General features: G+C 31.2%; 1 protein-coding gene across 2 annotated transcripts; it reads left to right on the top strand.

The window, feature by feature from the left end:
* The first annotated feature begins 8,708 nt into the window (after positions 1-8,708).
* Positions 8,709-18,695, top strand: ETL1 (SNF2 domain-containing protein / helicase domain-containing protein). 2 transcript variants are annotated; one of them, XM_028057837.2, is made up of 12 exons: positions 8,709-9,450; positions 9,557-9,674; positions 10,264-10,304; positions 10,407-10,657; positions 10,741-10,921; positions 12,767-12,952; positions 13,049-13,222; positions 13,317-13,475; positions 15,052-15,129; positions 15,227-15,363; positions 17,879-18,097; positions 18,248-18,695. In XM_028057837.2, the coding sequence occupies exons 1-12, from the start codon at positions 8,917-8,919 to the stop codon at positions 18,405-18,407; spliced, it is 2,238 nt and encodes a 745-aa protein (XP_027913638.1). In that variant the 5' UTR covers positions 8,709-8,916; the 3' UTR covers positions 18,408-18,695. The 2 variants fall into 2 exon arrangements, with proteins under 2 accessions (XP_027913638.1, XP_027913639.1); XM_028057838.2 differs by lacking the exon at positions 18,248-18,695 and having other exon boundaries at positions 17,886-18,026.
* Positions 18,696-26,163: the final 7,468 nt, after the last annotated feature.

Below are 26,163 nucleotides of genomic sequence, written 5' to 3'. Positions count from 1 at the left end.
TATTTGTCTTATTCCCCGTTCTTCTATGATTTATTCGTGTCGTGTCTCTTGAGGATTCAAATTCACAAACGATCAAACTCTTTCCTGGATGGGATCATATTATAATACATCAGATTTACTTTTTAAATCCTTTATATACACCCTATATGTTTAAATCTCTTTGCTACTCAACTACAAACATACTCCCTTGGACATAAATTTCATTCATAAATAGAAACATGTTACAAGTAAAGACCTTACGAGATTAAATTATCCAAATACATCCATTGATGTCAAATTTTTGCAAGTTATGCATTTGTAGTGGCCTTTACTACTTTGTAGAACCATTCCAACGAGTTTCACACTACCACACACAAGGTTAACCCCTTTCTGTCTTTGACCAAGGTAAAGTCCCTAGATTAGGACCTCTTGTTATTCTCACTACATACCTCATATTCCTTTACATGAGTCTGGATGGTTATTAGAGTGTCCAGATAACCTCCAATACTGAATTAGAGCACACCACCCTCAAATAATTTACATATTCATAGGATTACAGGGCTAACATCTAATTATCATCAAAATATCCAATAAACGTACAAATCTCATAGAATTGAAAATTTTGAGAAACTCTACTAGTTTCGCTCAGTGAAAGCATCCACTTACCCATCGAGTTGTACTTCACAACCCACTTGCTCAGCGACTAGAGGTCTCCCCGAATGACTCAACCATTGGAACAAATTTCACAATTGAAAAGGTCATAAAACCAACTTACTCTAAAGAAGAAACCAATCGACTGGATTATAATATCTCTCCGAGTGGATCACTCCTATAATCTCTGATCTTCAAACACATGAACACAAAGTGAGAAAGCTTAGATAGAAGGTAGGGAATTTTAGAAAAGTGGTCTCTACATAAAGATATTTTAAAGTAATTAAACTTGTTTATGAAATTTCTATATATACTTAACATTTTTAATATTAAAATAATTGAATTTTATCATCTTAAATATACTATCAATTCTAAACTACCATTTTATAGTCTTTACATCGCCTATAAAATCTCAAGTATAAAATTAATGTTATATTAATACATCCAAAAAAATCTCATAAATTAGATAAATCAAATCCTCAAATTCCTCAAAACGTTACATATCATCACACACCACCATGTCATTAAAACCTTTCGTACAAGTATTCCCTCTAAAAAAAATACTCACAAGATAAAAAAAAAAGTTCTTCCAAAAACTTAAAAAAAAAATACTTAATATTTTCCCCTTAAAAAAATTTCACAAATACAAGTATATTATAATATCAAATATGTAAATCAATTAGCAAGAAGTTTGTTTTATTTTAGAATAAAAGACATTGACACTCTTAGAATTATCTTTTTTTCAATTATACTTGTATCCCTATTTTTCATATAATTACAAAATGTAATGTAAAAAGAAGTTTATGGATACCATATTTAAAACTCAAGGCTCAAGGGATGCATGCGTAATGCTTTTAAAGTTTAAAAATGTAAAAAGGATTATTTTAATGCTTTTAACATAAAGGAGATGTTTGCGTAAATATAATATTTGAAAAAACTTCAAAGGACACATTAATGCAATTTACTCTTTATTTTATTAAAGACATGGAATTCAACTATTGAATAACCATCCTTAAACAAGTAATTATCTCGCCTTCTCATATATATATATATATATATATATATATATATTTTTTTTTTTTTTCTAGTCAAGAAAAGTGTCAGATAATTCTTAACCAAAAACAAAAAGAAAGAAATTTCTAACCCTAACTTAAGCTTTATTTAGGTAAAAAACAATTAGTCTCTTGACCATGGGAATAACATTCTTATTTATAATAGAGAAATCAGTTACAAATATTGTAGATATACATAATACATAATAATCTTAAAGATGATCACCAATATCTTTCTAAATCTTAACCATAATATCTCATCAACCAACCCAAATAATAGCTAAAAGATCCAACTATAAGATTTTCCTAAATAATATCTAGAATATCTTCCTTAAATATCTTCTCAGCTAAAATAATTACATAATATTCGTTAGCATTATCTCCTTAATCTCAGCTTCCTACAAGGAGGTTGGTTTGCTATCCTTACTGACATCGGCTCTATGGCGATACAACTCTACACCTCTGCTCATCCTTGCTCAAGCGTTTTTTCTTTGGCGACATAACTCTACACCTCTACTTATCCTTGCTCAAGCGTCGGCTTGATGGCGATGCCACTTCATATCTCTTTCTTTATTGATCATCACCCTATCATCGGTAATATATCGACGCACTGTTTCTTGACGGGTACATAACTCTCCAACTTTTTGAGTTTCTTCTTCTCGAAATGAGGAACTTAAAAGTTGTCAAATCAACCGTTATTCACCACTTCCCATGATCCATCATTGCATTTTATCTACCCTTTCCACGTGTTCTATATGCAACGACTCTTTTTCAAACCTTCGACCAACTTCTCAACTTCCCATTCTCTCCATCTTCTTTTTGACCCTAGTTACTCTTTTCATTTCCCATATTTCTCTCACGATCTAACTCTATGTTTACCACCATTTTGTTGACTATTTATCTTTATTGCCACTGGTTGATTATTTATCTTCACTCGGTCATGAACCGAGCTCTTAATCATGCAAACACATTATAAAACTCCCGAGCTCTCAATCCTGCAAACACATTATAAAACTCCCGAGCTCTCAATTCTGCAAACACATTATAAAACTCCAAAGTAATTAATTACTCATTCATGAGCCGAGCTCTCAGTGTTGCATATTATAATTTTCCAACACCTGCAATTAACACATCATCGTTAAAACATTGAGCTCTTAGTGCTGCATATTATAATTTTCTAACACCTGCAATTTAACATCTCATCGGTAAAACACCGAGCTACTAGTAAAAACACCGAGCTCTCAGTGTTGTACAATCAAGTATAATTTCTCAACACCTACAAATCAACACATCCTCAAAAAAACTTCGAGTTCTCAGTTTCACATATTCTCACTTACTCGCGCACTCTCCAGTATAGAATGGATCTTCTCATTTACCTGCATAAATCATCAAATGTTATGTTTCGAATCGGGCACCGAGGCCCAAAATTAATTATCATCGAGCGTCGTGTCAGAATTGCCTTCGAGCATCGGGGTCTAGAATTAATTATCATTGAGCGTCACGTCTCGGAATTGCCTTCGAGCATCGGGGCCCGAAATTAATTATCATTGAGCATCGCGTCTTAGAATTGCCTTCAAGCATCGGGGCCCAAAATTATTTTTCATCGAGCGTCGCGTCTTGGAATTGCCTTCAAGCATCGGGGCCCGAAATTAATTATTATCGAGCATCACGTCTCGGAATTGCCTTCGAGCATCGGGGCCCGAAATTAATTATTATCGAGCATCGCGTCTCCGAATTGCCTTCGAGCATTGGGGTCCGAAATTAATTATCATCGACATCGCATCTCGGAATTGCCTTTGAGCATCGAGGCCCAAAATTATTTTTCATCGAGCGTTGCGTCTTGGAATTGTCTTCGAGCATCAGGGTCCGAAATTAATTATCATCGAGCGTCGCGTCTCAGAATTACCTTCGAGCATCGGGACCGGAAATTATTTTTCATCGAGCGTCGCGTCTCGGAATTGCCTTCGAGCATTGGGGCCCGAAATTATTTTTCATCGAGCGTCGCATCTCGAAATTGCCTTCGAGCATTGGGGTCATAATTATTTTTCATCGAGCGTCGTGACCCGGCATTATGTTTCATCGAGAATTGTGGCCCGACATTGAGCATCGTGGCCCGACATCGAGCATCGTGGCCCGGATTGATGGTTTTGATTATTCCACCATTTTCTTGAACTTTTTCCAAGCTGAAGCCAGTCATGATGAATGAACTTTTAATATATCTATGAAATCGTCATTATAACATATATATATATATATATATATATATATATATATATATATATGACAATTGTAATATTTATATGTAAAACATTTTATAAATTTCTTAATTTTAATTAAATAATTTTCACTTGTAAAAAACATACCAAATAAATAATGAATTATAAGATATCATTAAATTTTTTAAGATGATTAAAATAACATACTATTATAAAATAATTATGTTTATTATTAGAATAAAGTAGCACAAGAATATATTTATATAAGAAAATATTTATATCTAATAACAATAAATTTATTTTAAAAATAACAACTAGCAATATTTACTACAATACTCACATTTTACCATATGTATCGAAATCTTAGTCTATACATTTAAACAATCTTATTTTATAATTCCAACACCATATAGAATAATTATATTGACATTTTGAAACAACTTTATGGTAGATTAGTTCTTCCTAAATTATTCTATTAAGAATATCTTACTTAAAACTCCTCCAAATATAAAATACTTCACACTAAAAATTATTTATTTAATAATATTAATCAAAATATTCACGAGAAACATATATTTCAATATAAATAACACAACACATATTTCATTTAATATTTCAAAGGCAAACTTTAATGTAAAAGACATTTAGCTTTGTGCATTGAAAAGGACGACAAGTAATTAATTCATAAAACTTGTATTATTTTGCTCTTTTGATAATAAGATGATTAAAAGTAAAAGGAACAACCGATAATAATAATTATGTTATATAAATATGTTTTATTATCTTTTAGCAAATTAATTTATTATTCCTATATGCATAATTAAGATCATATTATTCCACAATATATTTAAGTTAAAACAACATAACAACGTATATTTTATAAATTACAAAAATTAATATTTTCCTTAAATTAATCATTCTAGCTTTTTATTTTTAGTGCCCTAAATAAATCATTTAATCAAATTTGTAAAACTATTAAATTTATGCTTGTGAACCCTACATAATACAAGAAGAGTAGAATGATTTATGACTGTGATCAAGAAATTGTTTAGATTATCTGGTTTGTAATTTTTGCCCAATTTTTTTTATGTCAAGAAATAGCAACATACCTGGTACTTTGGCTCTTTTTTTTTTACCTGTATCGATAAAGAGCGTAGCTTCGATCGCAAGGATTAATTGTTGATTAGTAAGTGGAGATAGAGCATAGATCGACCACTTCTCATGATTTGCATATGTCAAAAGTTTCTTGAGAGTATTGCGGAGGCGTAATCTACTGCTGCATGTCTTCATTGAGTTTTTTCAGTTGCTCTTGTTGACGAAGGGCTTCCTCCAGTCGATGATGGGTATCCTCGGTCTCCATTCGAAGTATCTCCCTCTCTTTGAGTGCTTCTTCCCTTAAGAGTCGTAGATCTTCTTTTGCCTTCTTGTGGGATTCCTCACGTTCTTTTTTGAGACGTGCTTGATGAGCTTCTGCCTTTAGTTTTATCTCCTCATTCTGTCGCTGTAACTCCATTATACTCCGCATAATCTCCTAACAGGTAGGTCCCTCCCAAGTCGCATTTCGATTCCGATTCATCTCTGTTTTTTGCTGTAGCATTTCTTATTGAAATTTGGTGGAGTTGAGATCGAGTTTTACCAGACCCCACGGTGGGCGCCAATGTTCTAGTCAAGAAAAGTACCAGATAGTTCTTAACCAAAAATAAAAAGAAAGAAATTTCTAACCCTAGCTTAAGACTTGCTTAGGTCAAAAACAATTCGTCCCTTGACCAGGGGAGTAACATTCTTATTTATAATAGAGAAATTAGTTACAAATATTGTAGATATACATAATACATAATAATCTTAAAGATAATCACTAATATCTTCCTAAATCTCAACCATAATGTCTCATCAACCAACCCAAATAATAACTAAAAGATCCAACTATAAGATTTCTCTAAATAATATATAGAATATCTTCCTTAAATATCTTCTCAACTAAAATAATTACATAATATTCGTTAGCATTATCTCCTTAATCTTAGCTTTCTACAAGGAGGTTGGTTTGCTATCCTTACTAACAACGACTCTATGACTATACATGTAACATCCCTATTTTTAATAAACTGTTATTTATTTTAAATAAAACACTTAGAAAATCGTCTAGGTTTACTAATGTTTTGTATTTTATTATGATGTAGTTTAAACATTAAAAATATATTTTATCATGATGTAATTTTTACTTATTGAAAATAACAATCAGAACAAAACAAAACAAATATATATATATATATATATATATATATATATATTTATATATATATATATATATATTAGGTAAAAATATTTTAATTAAATAGGTGTATGTAAAAAAAATATGAAGAATTTTCTAAAAGAGATAAAAAAATATAAAAAAAGAAAAAGAAAAGAAGAAGAAGAAGAGATAAGAAGATAAGAAGAAAAGAAAAAAGAAGAAGAAGATAAGATGAAGAGATAAGGATTATCTCTTCATTAATGTAGGTAATGATGATTTTGAAAGAAAAATCAAAATAGCACATGCATGGCTTATGGCTTGCTTTATATATATATATATATATATATATATATATATATATATATATATATAAAATGAAGTTACGTGAAAGTGAAAGAAAGGAGAAAGAAGGAGAAAGAGAAAGGAGAAAGAGAAAGAAAGGAGAGAGGGAGAGAAAGAGAAAGAGAAAGAGAAAGAAGAGAGGGAAAGAAATTTTAGAGCAAAGATTCAAAGAGATCATAGTTCTCTTCAAATATTATTAGTGTGTCCTTCAATCAATAAGGTAAGGGAAAAGTGAGATTAAATTCTTTTTTATTCATCTTGGTAAACTCATGGGTTTTATATTAATTTTTTATTTACTTCTGAATCATATATTATTATATTTACTTCCATTTAACTTATTCAAATTTATTATCCTCTTATATTTATCTCTAGTTAAACACGGATCCTATTTATTTATTTTATTTAATTTATCTCCAGTTACGCACCGGTTCTATTTATTTATTTTATTTAATTTATCTCCAGTTATGCACTGATCCTATTTATTTATTTTATTTTATTTATCTCCAGTTATGCACTGGTCTTATTTATTTATTTTATTTATCTCCAGTTATGCACTAGTCCTGTTTATTTATTTCAATTAATATATCTCTAGTTACGCACTGGTCCTGTTTAATTTATATTTTTGTTATTATATTTATTTATAACGTTCTAATCCTTATCTAATTATTTATTTAAAGTTCTTACTTTGATTCTTATTTTATCATTATTTTACAATTAAAAAGAAATAAATGTGAAGTGAAAGTAAATATTATTTTATGTATGTACATTTTATCGTTGTTTTATATTTTTTGTGTATAGTTTATATAATGACATGAATTGATAGTCATCACATTTTATGACCTTTGAAAATGTCCAAGAGTATGTCAGTTAAGTAAGAGTTAAGTCTGGTTTCAATAAGTTGAGATTAAACTAGTGTCAAAGTGTTTGTATTTGGGAAGTCACAGTTTGGTACATTGTAGGATAAAAGGCAAGGACCATGGTGGGGTCTAAGGAAGTTTTACCAAGTAGGTGAATATCTGGATAGTTCAGAATAGCGCACTTCTGAACTAGGATATTCATAGGCCAAACTTGGGACTATCTGATCCCTGCTCGGCATCACCAAGGTTAGGTAGTGAGTATATATCTCTTTTGTGAGCCGATGAATGGCTAATATTCTCGAGAAATAAATAATTATGATTGTACCAATATTTTATGAGAAATACTCAACTACCTAATCACTTCCCAAAGTAACTTTTAATGTTTAGATTGGATCATCAGAAGTGGAATATGAATCCACATGTCTGGTAAAACAAGATCAAGTTTTGTGGTTGTAGGTCCAAATCTAGGCCCCCAGTGTCTCTATTGTTTGTTGAGTTTATTAAGATTGATATTTAAGGCTTATAAAGACCTCACTCCTTTCATATTTTTCTTTCATATGTACTTGTTGCATGAGCAGAAGAGGAACCTACTCAGTGAGAGTTGTTTGAGATATTATTGGTGGATCTTCTGAAGATTGACTCATGAATAATTTTTATTAATATCTATAGGAGATATTAAAAATATAAATAATCTTCTATTCTGATGTAGGACTCTTAATATTACACACACACATATCTTTTTATCAAATAATAATTATTTAGTATAGTAGTCGGGGCGTCACAATACAACTCTACACCTCTGCTCATCCTTGCTCAAGCATATGTTCTCTGGCGACATAACTCTACACCTTTACTTATCCTTGCTCAAGCGTCGGCTTGATGGTGATGCCACTTCATATTCTTTGTTGATCATCACCCTATCATTGGTAATATATCTACGCGTTGTTTTTGGACGGGTACAATATTAAATATATATTTTTTAAATTTGTGATGTATTGTCAATTTAATCCTAAATTAATTTAAAATAATTCTTTTAATGACTCTCTTTTTACATAGACTAACTGGTAATTTTTTTTTATAAAAAAGTAATGTATGAATCAAATAGTAATACTTTATAGGTAATTAAGTCATTGGTTATCTTAATACATTAATATTTTAATAAAAATCTAATAATTTTTTGAATGCGTAAAAAATACACATTAGGCCCTAATTTTTGCAACTTAATTATAAAGTAATTATTGATTTAGAATTTATTATTTAAAATTACATTCTCCCGCAAGTGACAGTGGGAGTTTGTAATAAATGAGATTTTTTTTAATTGTTTTTAAAAATATTAAATTTATATGATCTCAAAAAGTAAGTAATGAGCAATGAAGTGGAAAACTACACTTTAGCGTGACAATCCCCGCGCTCGTTCCTCCTTTGGCACACCGCGATTTTTCATCTCCCTATCTTCCCTCACTCGGATTCTCTCCCCTTCTTCCCTTTTTCTCACACTCCAACGTTTTTGTCCAACTACAAAAGCACCACTCCTTCACTTTCAACCCTCTCTCTCCAACGACCACTAGGGCAAACACTCGCACGCAATGAAACCCGACTTGTACGAAATCTCTGACGACGAATGGGAGAACCACTCCTTCAAACCCTCGCGCGTCCTCAAACGACCTCGCACTTCGTCTCCTCCTTCCCCGCCACCTATCGAGTCCTTCGCTTACACCTCTAAGGTCGACGTTTTAAGCGAAAACGACAGCGATTGCGTCGAAATCGCACCGAACGACGCCAATTTCCTCGATGACCTCGAGGACGCCGACATGGACGCTGCTGGCGGCGGTTATGCGGCGGCCTCGCGAGGCCGGAGGTTCATCATCGATGACGAAGACGAAGACGCTGAGGAGAACGGTGGAAAAGACGGACGCGTGGCGGAATCGTATGAGGTGGAGTCCAGCGAGGTGGAAGGAGAAGAAGTTGAAGAGTTGAACGAAAACGATGTCGTTGGTAGGGCTTTGCATAAGTGCGCGCGAATCTCTGCGGAGTTGAAGGGCGAACTCTTCGGCTCGTCGGGGACAGCGTGTGAGAGGTATTCGGAGGTGGAGTCTTCGTCAGTGAGGATCGTGACTCAGGTTAAACGGCGATTTGTTTTTGTGTTTTTGTTTTGTTTAGGTTGAAGCTTGAAACTAGAGATTTTATGTTCGTTTGAGGTGAAGTGCATGCCGTTGATGTGTGTAGGAGGATGTGGATGTTGCGTGCGCGTCGGAGGATTCGGATTTTCAGCCATTACTAAAGCCGTATCAGTTGGTTGGTGTCAACTTTTTGCTTCTGCTGTATCGGAAGGGGATTGGAGGAGGTAATTGTTTGGGTTTTGTCGGTTTTTGGTGATGTGCTGGGTTTTGGTCATGTGGAATTGATTGTGTGTTTAGCTTCATTGGTTTCCTTTTTTGAAATTTGAATATTTCTGGTTGTAGTTATGGAATAGGCTTGTGCAATAGTGATTAGGATGTATTTTGTTAGGGTTTTTGAGGGTTTTATGTTGTGCTGAGTTTAATTTGTGTGTTCGTGTTGCTTGTAGCTGCGTTATGTATTATGCAGGTGTTTTCCTTGAGAAAAATGGAAGTGGATTAATTGATGGCTCTTTCATTGTGGATTTCTCAATATCGTGACACTTTTATGTTGTGGTCTGGTGTTCTGTATTGTGGAATGGCATATTTGCTTTGTATCTGGTTTTGCAGCCCCTGATTTTGTGTTTATTGAAACAATATAATGTAATGGGATTATGATTTGTGTTTATTGTTGGCATAGCTTTTTTTGAAGCTTAGTTGTTCTTTGTTTTTTAAAATTTGAATATTTCTGGTTCTAATTATGCAATAAGTTTGTTCATTAGAGATTAGTATGATTGCCTCGAGCTGTGATTTGATACTTGATTTCATGTGTCACAGCCATATTGGCAGATGAAATGGGTCTCGGCAAAACAGTTCAGGTTTATTATCCTTATTTTAAAATTATTTTTAACATGTTTCTACTTTTGTTTGTAGTCCTTGACTTTTTCAATTAAGTTATGGCATATGTTATTTGTTTCCAGGCCATCACATATTTAACTTTGTTGAAACGCTTGCACAATGATTCTGGTCCACATCTTATAGTATGTCCTGCTTCTGTTTTGGAAAACTGGGAAAGGGAACTAAAAAGATGGTGTCCGTACTTTTCTGTTCTTCAATATCATGGCGCTGGACGTGCAGCATACTGCAAGGAGTTGAACTCTTTGTCCAAGGCACGATTGCCTCCTCCATTTAATGTTCTTCTTGTGTGTTATTCACTTTTCGAGCGTCACAGGTACATTCCTATATTCTTTAGTGCCATTTATATATATTGGCTTCAAATGTTAATTAAATTTTTATAATTTATATTCATGCTAGTGCACAGCAGAAAGATGATCGGAAAATTCTGAAGCGATGGAGATGGAGCTGTGTGTTGATGGATGAGGCACATGCTTTGAAGGACAAAAATAGCTTTAGGTGGAAAAATCTGATGTCTGTTGCACGAAATGCGAACCAACGCTTGATGTTGACTGGGACACCACTTCAAAATGATCTGCATGTACGTATCTACATAAGTGAATGTCTTTGCTGCATTGTAGCTGTTTTTTTTTTGTTGCTGAGAAAAAAAACTATTAATTTTGTGTCAGTAGTGGAATAATTTCTTCTCTTAAAAAATTCATATGTTGTGGCTGGACACTATTACAAAGGTAATTTTAGAGCATATTTGGAAACTGTGATCATTGCTGAAGCATGGAACACGTGCTTAACTTCAACTGATCATTACCTGACATGTCATACTAACACTTTAAATTTTCCTCTGAATTAAGCTTCAAAACTCTTTGATATGTCCTTTGTATAATTGAGATTATTCTTCTTTCATTCTAATTCTATTACTGTAGAATCTGACTATATTTTAACTGAAAACAATGCGTGAATGGGATTAGGCAGAACAAAAGCTGGAGCTGTGAAATACTTTTAGGAAGAATAGGAGAGTTATACTGATAGGAAAAGTTCCTACCTAAACTAGGTAGAATGTTTGTTGACAAAGAAGTAGAAGAAAAAGTAAAGTTAAAGCAAACGCTCCCAACCAAGATAAACACACCTATGACCCCTAGCTGGCAAGCTGAATCTGAAAATATGCCTCTCTTTTTCTTCCTTTGAACTGCCTATATAATACACTTGCTTTCTGTATGTATTTCCCTTTGTCCTCTTACAAAATTCCCCCTCATTTGTTCTGTACAAGTCAGTCCCTTCCCTAAGTGGAGAATCAACAGACATAAGCAGAGCATTGACTTTATCTGGCCCCTACTTTATGTGGAGCTTATCATAAAGGCCTTGTCTTGAGTGTTTTCTTAGTAAAGTGAGTAGGCTTATTAAATGTTTTGGGTTTTTGAGGGTGGCTTTTAAGAGGTTGATACTTGTAAGTTGTATTTTAGTACCATAGAATATAGCCAGTTATATAATAGAACAATAAAACTCTTTTGAGCTGGGGTTGGTACTTTGTGGTCACAAATAATCTTAGAAATGAGGTCAACGACTTCAGAGACAAAGTTTGGAAGGTCATATAAAAAATTTAATTATTAGGGATCAATATTGCACAATGATTGGATTATAAATATTACATTTTCAATTGTTATAGAACACATTTTTTGTACAATTTATTTGTTTGTTTCTACTTTCTTCTCTTCTCATCCAAACAAGTACACCTCAACTTTCCCTGCTATTTCTATCCTTTCAAACAACTTAATTTTTTCACTCTTGCATCTGTATTATTTCTATTTATTTTGTTGCTATTTCACTCGTAATACAAACAAAGCATTTGTGAATATTCTCTCTTTAGCTTTGACGCTGGTCCCTTGGTTACCAGCAGCCTTACTCCTTTGCATGTCTAACAGTACTGCATGCCTAACAGGTTCTTTCATTATTGTGACTATTTTATGGAATAAGAAAACAAATATATTAACAAAAGGTGTGGTGTGCTTGTTTATTATTGCAGTAGCCAGTAGGATGTAGATAGTGGTTCTTTGTCAAATTGACATCATATTTTGTGATGAATGATGTTTGGGAAACTGTCAAGTCCTGGCTTATTTTTAATCCTTTTGAAAATACATATGCAAGAAGTGTCTAATAAGCTTGTGTACCAAGGAGGTCTAGCTTAGTTGATTGAGTAGTGTATGCCAGTTGTTGTGAATATCCTGGTATCTTAGTTCAGCTCCTTTCTAGGAATAATAATACAGTTACACTCAAGGCAGAGAAAAGGAAGACACCCTGTCATTTATATTCTGTGCCAATAATGTACTTAAGTCTTGAACAAAATGTCTATGATTTGTCTTAACCTGTTGATTTTGCTGGCATTAATATAAATTTAGTTGCTGAAGCAAGCTTTGTTGTGAATTTGTTGCAGGAATTATGGTCATTGTTGGAGTTTCTGATGCCTGATATTTTTGCTTCTGAAGACGTTGACCTAAAAAAGTTACTAAATGCAGAAGATAGAGATTTAATTGGTCGGATGAAGTCCATCTTAGGGCCATTTATTTTGCGGCGTCTGAAATCTGATGTGATGCAACAACTTGTTCCAAAAATACAGCAAGTATGTCTGTCACCTTTGGTGCAAATAATTTTGTTTTGTTAGACTCTTATCAATATGTCCTTGTTTCTTTCTATTTGTCAATTTTTGTTACTGCAGGTTGAATATGTTATAATGGAAAGGCAGCAGGAATCTGCTTACAAGGAAGCCATTGAAGAGTATCGTGCAGTTTCACAAGCTCGGATGGCAAAATGTTCTGAGCTTAATTCAAAAAATTTACTAGCAGTGCTTCCCCGACGACAGATAAATAACTATTTCGTTCAGTTCCGCAAGGTCCTTGATTTATGTTTTGACTTGAATGAAACTATACTTTGGATTTATACTGCTCTCTTTTATTTGGTAATATATTTCTGTATTCTTATTCTAGATAGCAAATCATCCCTTGTTAATAAGGCGAATCTACAATGATGAGGATGTCATTCGCTTTGCTAGGAAGCTACATCCAATAGGTGCTTTTGGTTTTGAATGTACTTTGGACAGAGTTATAGAGGAACTTAAAAATTACAACGACTTTTCTATTCACCGGGTAAATCTTCTACACAGAACAATGCATTTGCTAATCCTCTCTATGTATGTATTGCATCAATATGCTCAAGTAGTTTGTGTTAGCTCATCCCGATGCTTCAATAATGGGCAAAAATACACATTTTGCATACCCTCTTTCTTCACTAGCAAGCTTTTCTTTTGAGGTTAATTTTAAATTTCATTTGCTGCTTCAGAACCTCTTCAAATAATACAAAAGCTTTATTCTTCAAGCTTCCATTTTCCTGACATACCCAGGATTTTCTCAGTTTTCTGCCCCTTCCCTGATGTCATGACCCTATGATCCACTTCATTGGTCTCTCAATGTCCTGTGTTTGAACTTCTTAGGCTTGAATTCATTGGTATATTTAATATTGGGTTTGATTTTGAAAGAAATAGGAAGCAATCTTGTTTAATGCACTTTTTTTGTATGCCTTTTGACTTGCCTTAAATTAATGAATTTTGTGTGGTAAAGCTGTCACTTTGATTATGAAAGATAAAATTGTGCTATATAGATGAGGAATGGATAGAAAACGAAAGAATTTAATGTGTTCTTAAGACTGTTGTTTTGTATTCAATATAATCTGATTACAGAGCAGCACCATTGGTACGTAAGGATTTATAGACAGAAAAATAAGCTGTTATGAACAACATTTATATGCAGATACATTAGTTGAGTATGAAATATCCTGAAATAGGTTGTCTAGCTGAAAGAGGCCCTCTTCTGCATTTAATAGACCAAGGGTCTGTTACTAATCAGTTAGGGAACTGGTTAAAGAACTAAAAGGAGGGTTTTTATTGGTAGTTACGATTGCATTAAAAATTAATTGTAGAGCACTTTCTACACATCCTAATATAATTGTCAACTTTTGATTCCTAGCCTTGTTAGCATTTTCCTTTATAGTGTGTTTGGATAGAGAATGGGTAGAGAATTTTAAGATGGTAATTCTTTTTTATGGAGAATCTGAAATGCTTTATGATAGAATTTGTTATTTGGGTAGGGAATTTCAAAAGAAATTGAAATTCTAGAATTTTATGAGAGTAATTGGATTATATTTAAAATTAGAGAATTTGAAATTTCACCTAAGAAGTAAGATTTTTAAATTCCCCATATTCTAAAATTCATGTCTTCTCTTCATACTCTTAGCTCGATTTTGGTTGGGGTGTTATGGTCTTGACTTACCGAGATATTGTTGGGATAACTACTTCTCGATTGATGTCAATTATGGTTTTCTTAGTAATGTTGATTGAAGTTATTTCTTATTTAAATAGTTGGGATTATTTTTGATGTTTATGTTGTAGACCATTGTTATTTTGTGTTTGTTATTAGCCAAGGTTTTATGAACCAACTTTGGGAAGTTATTTTTTGGTTGATGTAAACTAGATTTTCTATTGATGCTTGTCATGATTTGTTCTGTTGATGTTTGAAGCGGTTATTTTTATCATACACCTTAATGTTATTTTTTTTTACAGTTTGTTAGGATTATCTTTTCTAGTAACATTGTAATTATAGATTTTTACTTGGTGATTGTTTACTGCGGATAGCATTGGTGTAAATTTTGTAAATTTTGTACTTGCAGCTTTTACTTCATTATGGTGTCAATGATAGGAAGGGGGTCCTTTCGGATAAGCATGTTATGCTTTCTGCAAAATGTCGGGTATGGATTTATAGCTCTAAAAAATTTCTGTAATTGTCAAATATACAGTGGCGGCATAATTATGTGCTGGGTATCCTGAGATTGGGCTATCATGTAGGCCTTAGAAGAACTTCTTCCTTCACTAAAGAAGGATGGCCATCGAGCCTTGATCTTTAGTCAATGGACCTCAATGCTTGACATTTTGGAGTGGAGTTTGGATGTCATTGGATTGACCTATAGACGGCTAGATGGAAGGTAATTTTGTTTTTAGACATTATGACACTTTAAAGTTATAAAGGTATGGTATATTTAAAAAGGATTATTTTATTCAGTACATTAACAACAAGGAGAAAGTTAAGTCGTCTATGTGAGTAATGTTTTTGTTGAGTTCACCACAGCACGCGATAAAAGAAGTTGCTAAATTTGTATAACGATTGGATGAAAAGTTTGAAATGTTACAGGGTGATAGGAACAAATATAGAGTACTTGAAGGAGTATATATATGTGAAAACGAGCTTGAGAGATCTTAACCTAGATCTCTCTTTTTGATTCATAAATAGAATATTTGATTAATTATTCTTAAAGCATGTAAAATTGATAAACATTCTTTCATTTAAATTTAAATTTTGATTCTTTATTTTAAGTAAGTTGATTATAAAATGTTGTTTATATAGAATACATTTTATTAAAAAAATATATAAACAACTTAAGTGCAGTTTCATTATTAAAACAATCAAATATTATTATTTAATTCTATAAAATAAAATACATAAATTAAATTATAATTTCAAATCTCTAGGTAATAATTTTTATAAAGTTAAATTAATATAATAAATATATTATAATTATTAAAAGTCTCATGCATTTGCACGGGTTCACATACTAGTGTATATATGTGTGTGTATATATATATTTATACCTGTATATTAGGAAATGCACGGGTTCACATACTAGTGTATATATGTGTGTGTGTATATATATTTATACCTGTATATTAGGTACACGTATATGTATGGACTAGTGGCTTACAACAAAAGCTTAAGGAAAGAAAGAAAAAAACAATAATGTTTGCCCCCAGGATTCTAAGTTGCGGATAGATACAACACTAAACACTTTAGCTTATAAGATAATATAAACTATTTACGCACTCTTTAAGTTGAAGCATATAAATAGTATGTTCCAAGCTTGGAACATATAAATATATAATTTGAGGTTCTCAAAGATTTTGTCAAAATTTATGGAAGTTGATAATTGGAGCCAACAAATCTAGTGCAAATTTCCTTAGACAACACCTTTTCTCTAACATGATAGTCATTTTCTGTGTTGTCTTGTGAAACACAAGGTTGGAAGCAATGTGTAGAGTTGTTTGAGAAGGACTCACCTTGTTCTGCCATTAATTTGCAACATGGGTCCATAGGACTATCTATGGATCTACACTTAATCATTCTTGTTTATTTCAAGATATCTAACACATTTCTTTCGAGAAATCACAATATATTCTTTTGATTGAGGCACTTCAATGCCTAGAAAGTATGAGAGACAAGGCCTTCAATTTGAAAGTATTTGCACAAATGATGCTTTAGCTAAGTAGTTTTGTTATCATCATACCCTATAAGAACTATGTCATCAACATACACAATTAGCTAAACACATTTTCCTGGAGATGTATGACAATAAAAGATTAAAAGATATGCTTCATTCTGTTTTAGCCGAAAGATTTGAACATGACTAAACTATCCAAACTAAGCACTAGGAGATTGCCTGAAACAATAGAGATCATCTTTAATTTACAACCTGACCTACACTCTTCATTGACGGGTTGCTTTATGTAGATATCCTTCTCTAGGTCATCATGAAGGAAAACATATTTGATATCCAATTAATGAAGAGACAAAAAATAGTCATTTTTTCTTCCTGAGAAAAAAAGCATAACTGGAGTCTAGACTATATATTTGAGTATATCCTTTGGTCAACAACTGGGCTTTAAGACAATTAAAACTTCTGACATAACTTACTTTAATGGTGTACACCCATTGACAAAAGATTGTCTTTTCCCCAAGTATGTGTGATTATGGTAAAGAACTTGTATTTCAACAATTATGACTTGTTGCCGTTGGGATGAATAAGTGCTTCAATCATATAATGGTAATAAAAGACACGATAAAAAAGAGAAGTAGGAGAAGGATATCATATGATAAAGTAATGAGCCAATACGGATCTTCACTATTAGGGGTCATGATATTTAATGGGTCTCCCTGCCTCCACTTTGAAAGAGGACAATTCATCGAAGTATTGGTATGTTTCTCCCGAAAGAGAATGCATTACCTTCAAACTAAAGGTGGGAATCCATTGTCAAATTTAAGCAACACTTAAATCCTTCGTGAGATCCCCTTGCGCTATGTAATTAACAATCAATCACTAACGAAAACAAGAGCTGTTATATAATTCTTTTATAGTAATATTTCACATCTACTAATACATTTTTATTTTTTTTTATTAAATATATTGTCATTGCATTATAGCAAGCATGTTGTGATTTGTGAGTAGATTGGCATTTTAGCCATACAATTTTTCCTTTTTCATGTGTGCTGATTCACTCAAGTCATTCATGGCTCCTTCTAATTAATTAACACTGAAAGATCAAGAGAAGTTCAATTCAATTTTCATCTCTCCTTTGATAAAGTGGACTGTAAAATTGTTTACCATTTTCATCAGACAATTTTTTCCTATGCTCTTTAAAATCTTAGAGATCCTACTATTTCCTTGCCAGTACACAGGTAGCGGAGAGGCAAACAATAGTTGATACGTTCAATAACGATACTTCAATATTTGCATGCTTACTTTCCACGAGAGCTGGTGGACAGGGCCTAAACTTAACAGGAGCTGATACAGTTGTAATTCATGACATGGATTTTAACCCACAGATTGATAGGCAAGCTGAAGATCGTTGCCATCGAATTGGTCAAACAAAGCCTGTAACCATATATCGGTATTTACCCGTTTCTTTTCCTTCACTCCCATTAAAAATTCGTAAAAGTGCTAAATCCTGTGATTTTCTTTTTGTTAAAGTCCAAACCTTATAATTTGAAACTGTTTGATTGTCTTGGTGATTGTTTTCTTGTGACATTTTCCATTGAAGGCTAGTGACCAAGGGAACAGTTGATGAAAATGTCTATGAGATTGCAAAAAGAAAGCTAGTATTAGACGCTGCCGTTCTCGAGTCCATGGAGGAGATTAATGAAGGTGACATGCCCGAGAAGACCATGGGAGAGATATTGTCTGCTATTTTATTGAGTTAAAATTTTGAGCTAAGGAAAACACAGTTTAATTTATCTTTACTCCTTTCCTATAGCTCCGATCTTGAATTAATCTGTTGATCTGGGGTAGAAGAAAACTGCCCGCCCTACAAATTGGTTAAGAATGCGATAACCAGTGTTGGTGTACATTAGTCTTTATGTTAAAGTGTTGATGACAGTGAATAGTTTAGTTAGAATCAATAGGATAATTAGTTTAAAAGTCATGGTAGAGATAGCAAATTTGTTCAACATTATTCCGGAAGCCCTAATGAAGAAAGCTCTTACACTGCATTTTAAATTTTGCACATCTTTATTTTTCTTCTGAATGCCACATCTTTTAACCAGTCAGATACGGCTATAACGTATGTGCAAAGCAATTTCATTTATCTTGTGTTTTTTTTGCTTGAGAAAGATGTATGGTTATAACATTTTCATTTATAGTTTATACTGATTATAAATATACGACATTTTTCTTTTTCTGTTAATTTATTAGAGAACAAATCTTATATTGACGTACATATTACGCCCTTAGTTCTAGCAACGCAGGTTTGAGGATACTCTTCGTTCCGTCAAATTCGAAGAGGTTTCCGTCGAGGCCTTTGCAGCTATTTATTTTTCGAACATCAATGTTATGGTAAGTTCATTTGGCAAAAAATTTAGACTGTATATGCATCAGAAACATTCTGAGTTATATAATTCATAAATTTATTTTGAATTATGAAATTTGGAATTCAAAAATGTATTTTGGATTGTATGGTCTTGGCCAACATAATTTGTAAATATATTTATAAATTGTATGTATAATTCATAAATGTATTTTGAATTGTACATTTTATAAATAAATATATTTTGAGTTGTCCAATTCCTAAATATATTTTAGAATGTATAATTTGTAAATATACTTTAAATAACACAATTCATAAATGTATGAAATTCCCAAACGTATTTTGGATAGTAGGATTGCACAATGAAAAAAATATTTTGTTCAATTGTTCAGTTCGAACATGTATTTCAAAATGTATAATTTAAAATATATTTTCTGATCCAAAAATATATTTCGAATGAAATTGTATATCTGAACTGAAATGTTTAAAAATAGGTTTTGATTTATACATTTTAAAATACATTTTGATATTATTTAATTTGAAAATACATATTGAATTGTGTGATTTGAAAAATATTTTTACATATTACCAATACAAAAGTAACCCTAAATGCATGGAGAAAGCGTAAGGGTGATGGAGGAAGAAGTAGCCATATTACCTAATGAGCAAAGTTCCAACTCCGAATCATTTTAGGGTTGAAAGGCGTTGGGCTATATATCGTTACAGTATTGGTGCTTAAGCAAGATCTTTCTCTACTTTTGCAGGAATTGTGTAAGTGGTTCTGTGAGGAAGAAAGGTGATTTCTAAAATCTGTGAACATAGTTCATTATCTCTTCTTAGTTCCAATGTAGATATGAAAATGTTGAATTTGGGTTTCTTGGCAACTGTCTGTCCATAAACTTAAACATATTTATCAAGCTTTCTGCTAACTTCAATTGAGGTCCAAATACAACATTGCCATATTGAGGGTACTTGTACTAATGTAAGAATATTTTTTAAATACATATATTAAAAAGAGAGAAAACAAATGTAACAAATAAAGATATATAAATCAATTAGTTGATATTTAAATATTAAATTACTTCAAGTAGAACCTTCCACTACAACCTTTCAGAAAATACGCTAAGATGTTTACACTAAGCAACATAGATACTAAATAAAGATAAAATAGTAACAAACTTAGGATTTGAGCAACCTACAAAGTAGTTATTATTGTATTTGAGCTTAAATATCTTTATTTAATATATCTTATCACATGTGATAAATTAATTAGTATTGTATGAATAGACAGGAATACATTTGAAACAACAATTAATAATATTTTGAACTTATAAAACATAAATTATATATATATATATACTGGTCCAGAGAAAGTGGTTCGGTTTTAGGCCGAGAGGATATATGAATTTTTAGCATTTAGCAGATCGGGAGTAGTAGATCGGGTCAGCGGGGCATTGAGGGAGAATATTAACTAAATTAAATTTCCGTGTTTGGTGGGATTTTTAGGAATTAATAAGGTTGTTATTATTTTTAGAGATATTTTAGGAGTAGAAGATAATTTCATTTTTATTTTGTATTTGTAGAATTTAATATTTTGTAACTGATTATTCTATAAATAAGAAGGTTGCTCCAATGGTCAAGGGATGAATGATTTTTTGACGTAAGTCTAAAATACTCTTTTTGTTTTGGTGAAGAATTATCTAGTATTTTTCTGAACTAGAACAATATATATATATATATATATATATATATATATATATATATATATATACTACAAGAAAATGTTTCATTAGTTATTAATTTTAGTGATCAAAAGTTGTTAGTCACTATAGTGACCAATTGAGATACCAATCTATAAAGTAAAAAATTATTGATTATTAAAATAGTCACTATAATAAATACAAAATTATAATTGATCACTAAATTGATTGTTAATATTAATTACCATAGTTTTGGCTACCAAAGAAAATTATTAAAAATTAATTACTTAGGTTTTGGCTACCAAAATGACTTAGTTTCTAAATTGGTGTTTAATTAATTAACGACAAATTATAATTTTTTATTTATAATAGTGACTATTTTAGTAACCAATAATTTTTTAATTTTTAAATTGGTTTTTAAATTATGACTAACAATTTTTGATCACTAAAATTGGTTATTAATGAAACATTTATATATATGCAGAACATCATATTGATACAGGGGAGTCACGACTCTCCCAAAATTTTTGAATTTTTTTATATATATTTTTAAATTATAATTATATATTATTTATATTAAGTTTATATTATTGAAAATAATAATAAAAAATAAAATAAAAAATTTAATGAAAATATTGATTTATAAAAGAGATTAGGGTTTTGTTTTTGCTATAAGATCTTTCTACCATGTAAGTTATTATGAAAGTGTGTGAAGAGAAAAAAAAATACAAAGAGATAGATTGGGAAACAAAAGTTGGAGAACACATAAATTGAGATTGAAATATACATTTTTGTCTAATCTTTCACATATCAAGGTTAGTATCCCAAATTAGTATAAACCTTAATTATGATTTCAGGGATTCTTTTATGAGATTGGTATAAATCCTAATCATAATTTTTCCGAAATTAGTATAACTATTAATTATGAAATTTAGGGATTTTGTATTTTCCTACCTATGGTAAATTTTTTAAAGTTTTGAATTTATAGAGTGTTGCTTATTTAATTAAAGTGGTATGAGTTTTGTTATATGATAATTATGAGTTGTGAATATAAATTTTATCATTTTCTAAATAGGTGAGAGGTGATAAATTTATATTAGAAAGATTATGATAAAGAGTAAAAGAATTGATTTTTGAAGGAGGAAAGTTTGTGATAAAGATGAAAAAAAATGCATTTACGTTAACTAAACTGAAAATTTTCATGAGAACTAAGAATTCAAGACAATGAAAAACAAATATCTAAAGTTCTTAGAGTTACATATAATGAATTTAAAAATTCATTACAATGCGATCTTGAAAAAACGTCCTCAAATTTCACAATACCCACCAAATCAAATTCATGAGATATGAAGGGCTTATATAGAATGATATTCATGGTTTGGTATTATTGTATAATAGCAAATGATAATCATTTTTTTAATTCTACTATTATGTGTACTTATTTTAAGCAGAAGAAATGAAGAGCTTTTTTTTAATTAAAAAAAGTTATATATAAAAAATATAATTTGGCATCCCTAAATATTTTGTCCAAGTTCCGCCATTATATATATATATATATATATATATATATATATATATATATATATATATAAACTACAAAATTATACAATTTATTTACAAAAACAGATATAGTAATAAGATTATGCTATAATATAATTACATATAAAATTAGATATAGCTATAAGGTTATGCGAAAGTTGGAAGAGCAGTTATAGCAGACTCATGAATAATTGTTTAAAATATCAATAAATTTGAAGTAAATTGTGTGATTTGGATTCATTCATTCTTCTCATTATATTATTATTGGATAAATTAGATTGAAGAATTTGGGTTTTACCCCTTTGTCTAACTCTCTAACGTATCCCAGTTAATGTCCATCTTTTAAAGTGTTAGTTTACCTTTTACAAGAAGCTAGTTAACTCAAATCCTATCAATGATTATGACTTATTATTCACCGGATCTCATGGATTTGTGCATTTCTCACATACAAATACTTTTCCTAAACAATCCTTTGGATGTGTTCCTCTTACCTCTCTGTCATTGTTAAAAAAACTTAAAAGGTAGATGATATTCATTCAAAGTAAGCAGAATTAAGAAAAGGTAATTAACCTATTTCATAATTGTTAACGCACCTTCCTCATTTTTGGCACTAAATTCCAATACCCTGATCACAAACAAAAAGCTACGAAATTGTAAGACCATATAAACTAATTAAACATATCGTTATCAAACCCTGCTCTTTACTTGGGTAATTAAGCATGCATGGCTTCATTTTTTGGTTCCACACGCCTCGTCTCTTATCTAACAAGCCATCTTAAAAGAAAGTGGAGTACCCTCATTTTAGGATTTCTATACATAGCTTTTTCGTAGGGATATTTTGGGTGGTATATATTAACAAAATATTAGGTATTAATTTAGGTGTTATCTTTATTTTTTGTAATTTTTAGTATATTTAAACTGTTTTGTATAGTGTAAATGTGTTTGTAAATTGATTAGAATATTCTAAATACTCTACAGTTTATAATTTTTTTTTTCTGATAAAAAACCCTAATTAAGGTTAGAAATCAATGTGTCAAATTGAGCAGAAAAAAGTTAAGTTAAGTAGCATATAAAGTATATAAAGAAGAAAAAGATCCAAAATTTTTCTGTAATTGGATTGAAAATGATGTTTGTATGATAGTTGAATTTGAGTCATGTTTCATTTTTTCGTCCTGATGAATTATCCATAAAGCATCTATCAATAGAGTTAGAACTGATAATTCATCTTGGTGATCTGTTTAAATTAGGGTATGGTCTTTGGCTTTCTTTTTTCCCATAAACATAAACATGAATCACGGGTAAGGAGATACATGCATGATAAGTTGAAGTTAAAACCGTACATAATTTTACAGTTTGTTATTATTATACACACACACACAAGTAAACACTGTTGAATGGAGTGTTTAGTGGTGTGTTTATGGTAAAAAGAGCCAAAAAAAAATATTTGCCTTGTTCATCCTCTCTTGGCATTTAGTTTAAGTTGTCAGTAACTGATTTGAGGAATAATGTCAAAAGGAATGTGAAGATTAAGTCCAAAATATTGGAAACGAAAGCCTCTGAATGCTGTATGCCAAATTTGATTAGGGTTTGTTGACAAGTGGCGATGGTAATAAGACAAGTTAGGAAAGAAAGAGGAAGGTGTTACTTGTTAAAGTTCCACGTACAAGAACATATGAGTTAAAATGTTATGCTGTTCATTCATCATCATACTCCTTCTTTTCTCTGCCTTTTTACTGTGGTAGGAAGTGCATAGCAACACACTTTGTCTTTCTTGTTGATTCTCTCAAAAAGAAAGGAAGTTTTAGAAGATGACAGATCCTGCCATCAAAAGATGGCCATTACTTCCTTCTTGCTTTCATAAAGACTCCTGCATGCTACTCAAGTACAGCACAGTAAGCAGCAGCTTGTATCAGTAAAAACAATAAAACAAAATTCAAACATTTTTATTTTTCTCATTTATCACTACTGTGTAGTATTTACCACTTTCATAATAATTTGACTTATTATATTTAATGAAATCTTTGATTTTAACCTTTTTTCATCCACAAATGCAAATCTAATACTGATTAGACCACTAACTTATTAGTACTAATTAATATTTAATGTAGATCAACCACATACTATAACATAGTTGACAAAGAGCTTCGCCTAATACGTCTAATATATATGCAAAATAAAATCTACTGAAAGAGATTACCCTTAAATAAATCTTGATAATTCGAGAAATTAGTTCTTAATCTGGACATGTCATAAAACATTATTCAACTCTTAAAGAAAGTATATCATTAATTTGTGATTATCACGTTAATAAACTCATCAATTAATTTGGTGATGACCGCTTCTTTCACAATTTCATAAACCATTGTTGTAGTGAATATTTTCTATGAATTATTTTTTTTCCATTCAAGAAATTTAAATCTAAGAGTCAAGAAATAACATGTTTTTCTAAAAGCGTAAAGGTTAAACTTCTTCTCTTTCACTTTACATTCTCTTTTAAACATTATAAAACAAAAATGTCATAAGATAAATATTAAATGATTTTGAAATCTATGTAATAAGATTATAGAAATCAGATCTAAAATGAGGTTGAATGGAACTTTACACTCTTTTTCTTGCGTAGTTATTTTTTTTTATCAACAATTTATATATATGTATTTAAAATAATGAAGTACTTGGTGCTCTAACTCTTATTATATAAATATGTATATAACTTTTGAGAATTATAATTCACACTACAACATTATGCCAATAAAACAAAGGGAGTCAGACACCAATTAACAAATATAAGCAAAGATCAATAACTCGATACTTAGTCTAGTTACTATCATGGTTAAGTGTTTAGATGCATAGTAACTATTATGATCTAGCAGTGTTCCCAATACTTGATCCATCATCCTTTGACACACAAAATCAATAGAAACGGTCAATGTGTGGGTTGCCAAGGCAACACATATTGTTGTAAGTGCTTGATTGTATTAAATCTTCCTCATGTTCTATCATTTCTTTTTTGTCCTATAGCAAAGAAGAGCAAAAAGTAGAAAAGACAACGTATGCATTCTAGCTATTGTGATTAATCCTTAGCCTAATAACAAGTATGCAACTTTAGAGTTCAGTTTATGATAAATATTGTGCTACATATGGGTAGTGCTACTCATTCTCTTTCTGCACTCATCCAATATTATTTCCCATTAACCTAAACATGGTTATTCTATAACATACATAGTTGTTCTTTGTTCACCATAATCATGACTACCATAGTGTTTTTATACATTCCAATGGACACTAGTACTAGTATGAATAAGAGAATGTAACATGACGAAATTTGTGTCTTAACCATTCCCAAACTTTTAATTTTGCCATAAAAAAAATATTTCTTCGACATTTAGCTTTCCTTGTTTAAAGATCATCTTATTTCTTTGCCTCCATATACCCTAAATGATTGATATCTAAACTACCCTCCAAGCCATATTCCTTTTTCCATTCAATTCAATTAGGTGAAAATGTTGAAAGTGGTGTTTAGGTTTATACTAGTACGAAACAAATCAAGGAACACACTTGATTTACCTTCAACTCTTGGACTATGTCCAATTCTCTTTTAAGTAATAAGTTTAAGATATTCTACTACTAAAAAAAAAATTACAAATTGAGTACACCAATCACTTAGTTAATACTACACAAACCAATTCTAGTTCCTAAGCACACAAACCAATCAGTATTAACATTCTTAATCTCCTTTTAAATACAAAGAAAAATACTCAAAGAGAGCAAAATTTAAGCTCACAAAGAATAACTTTACAATGTGAGTGATTTACGCAATGTATCTCACAACCCACAAAGAACACTATATGAGACTTAGGAAATCGTTGCCATTCTAAATCAAAATAAAATAGTAGCCCATCTAATGCAAGAGTAGAC

This window comes from Vigna unguiculata, chromosome 2 (assembly GCF_037176805.1).
Source record: "Vigna unguiculata cultivar grain cowpea cultivar isolate G323 ecotype 2 chromosome 2, ASM3717680v1, whole genome shotgun sequence".
Lineage (NCBI taxonomy): Eukaryota > Viridiplantae > Streptophyta > Magnoliopsida > Fabales > Fabaceae > Vigna > Vigna unguiculata.
This window is presented reverse-complemented; position numbering and strand designations above follow the sequence as displayed.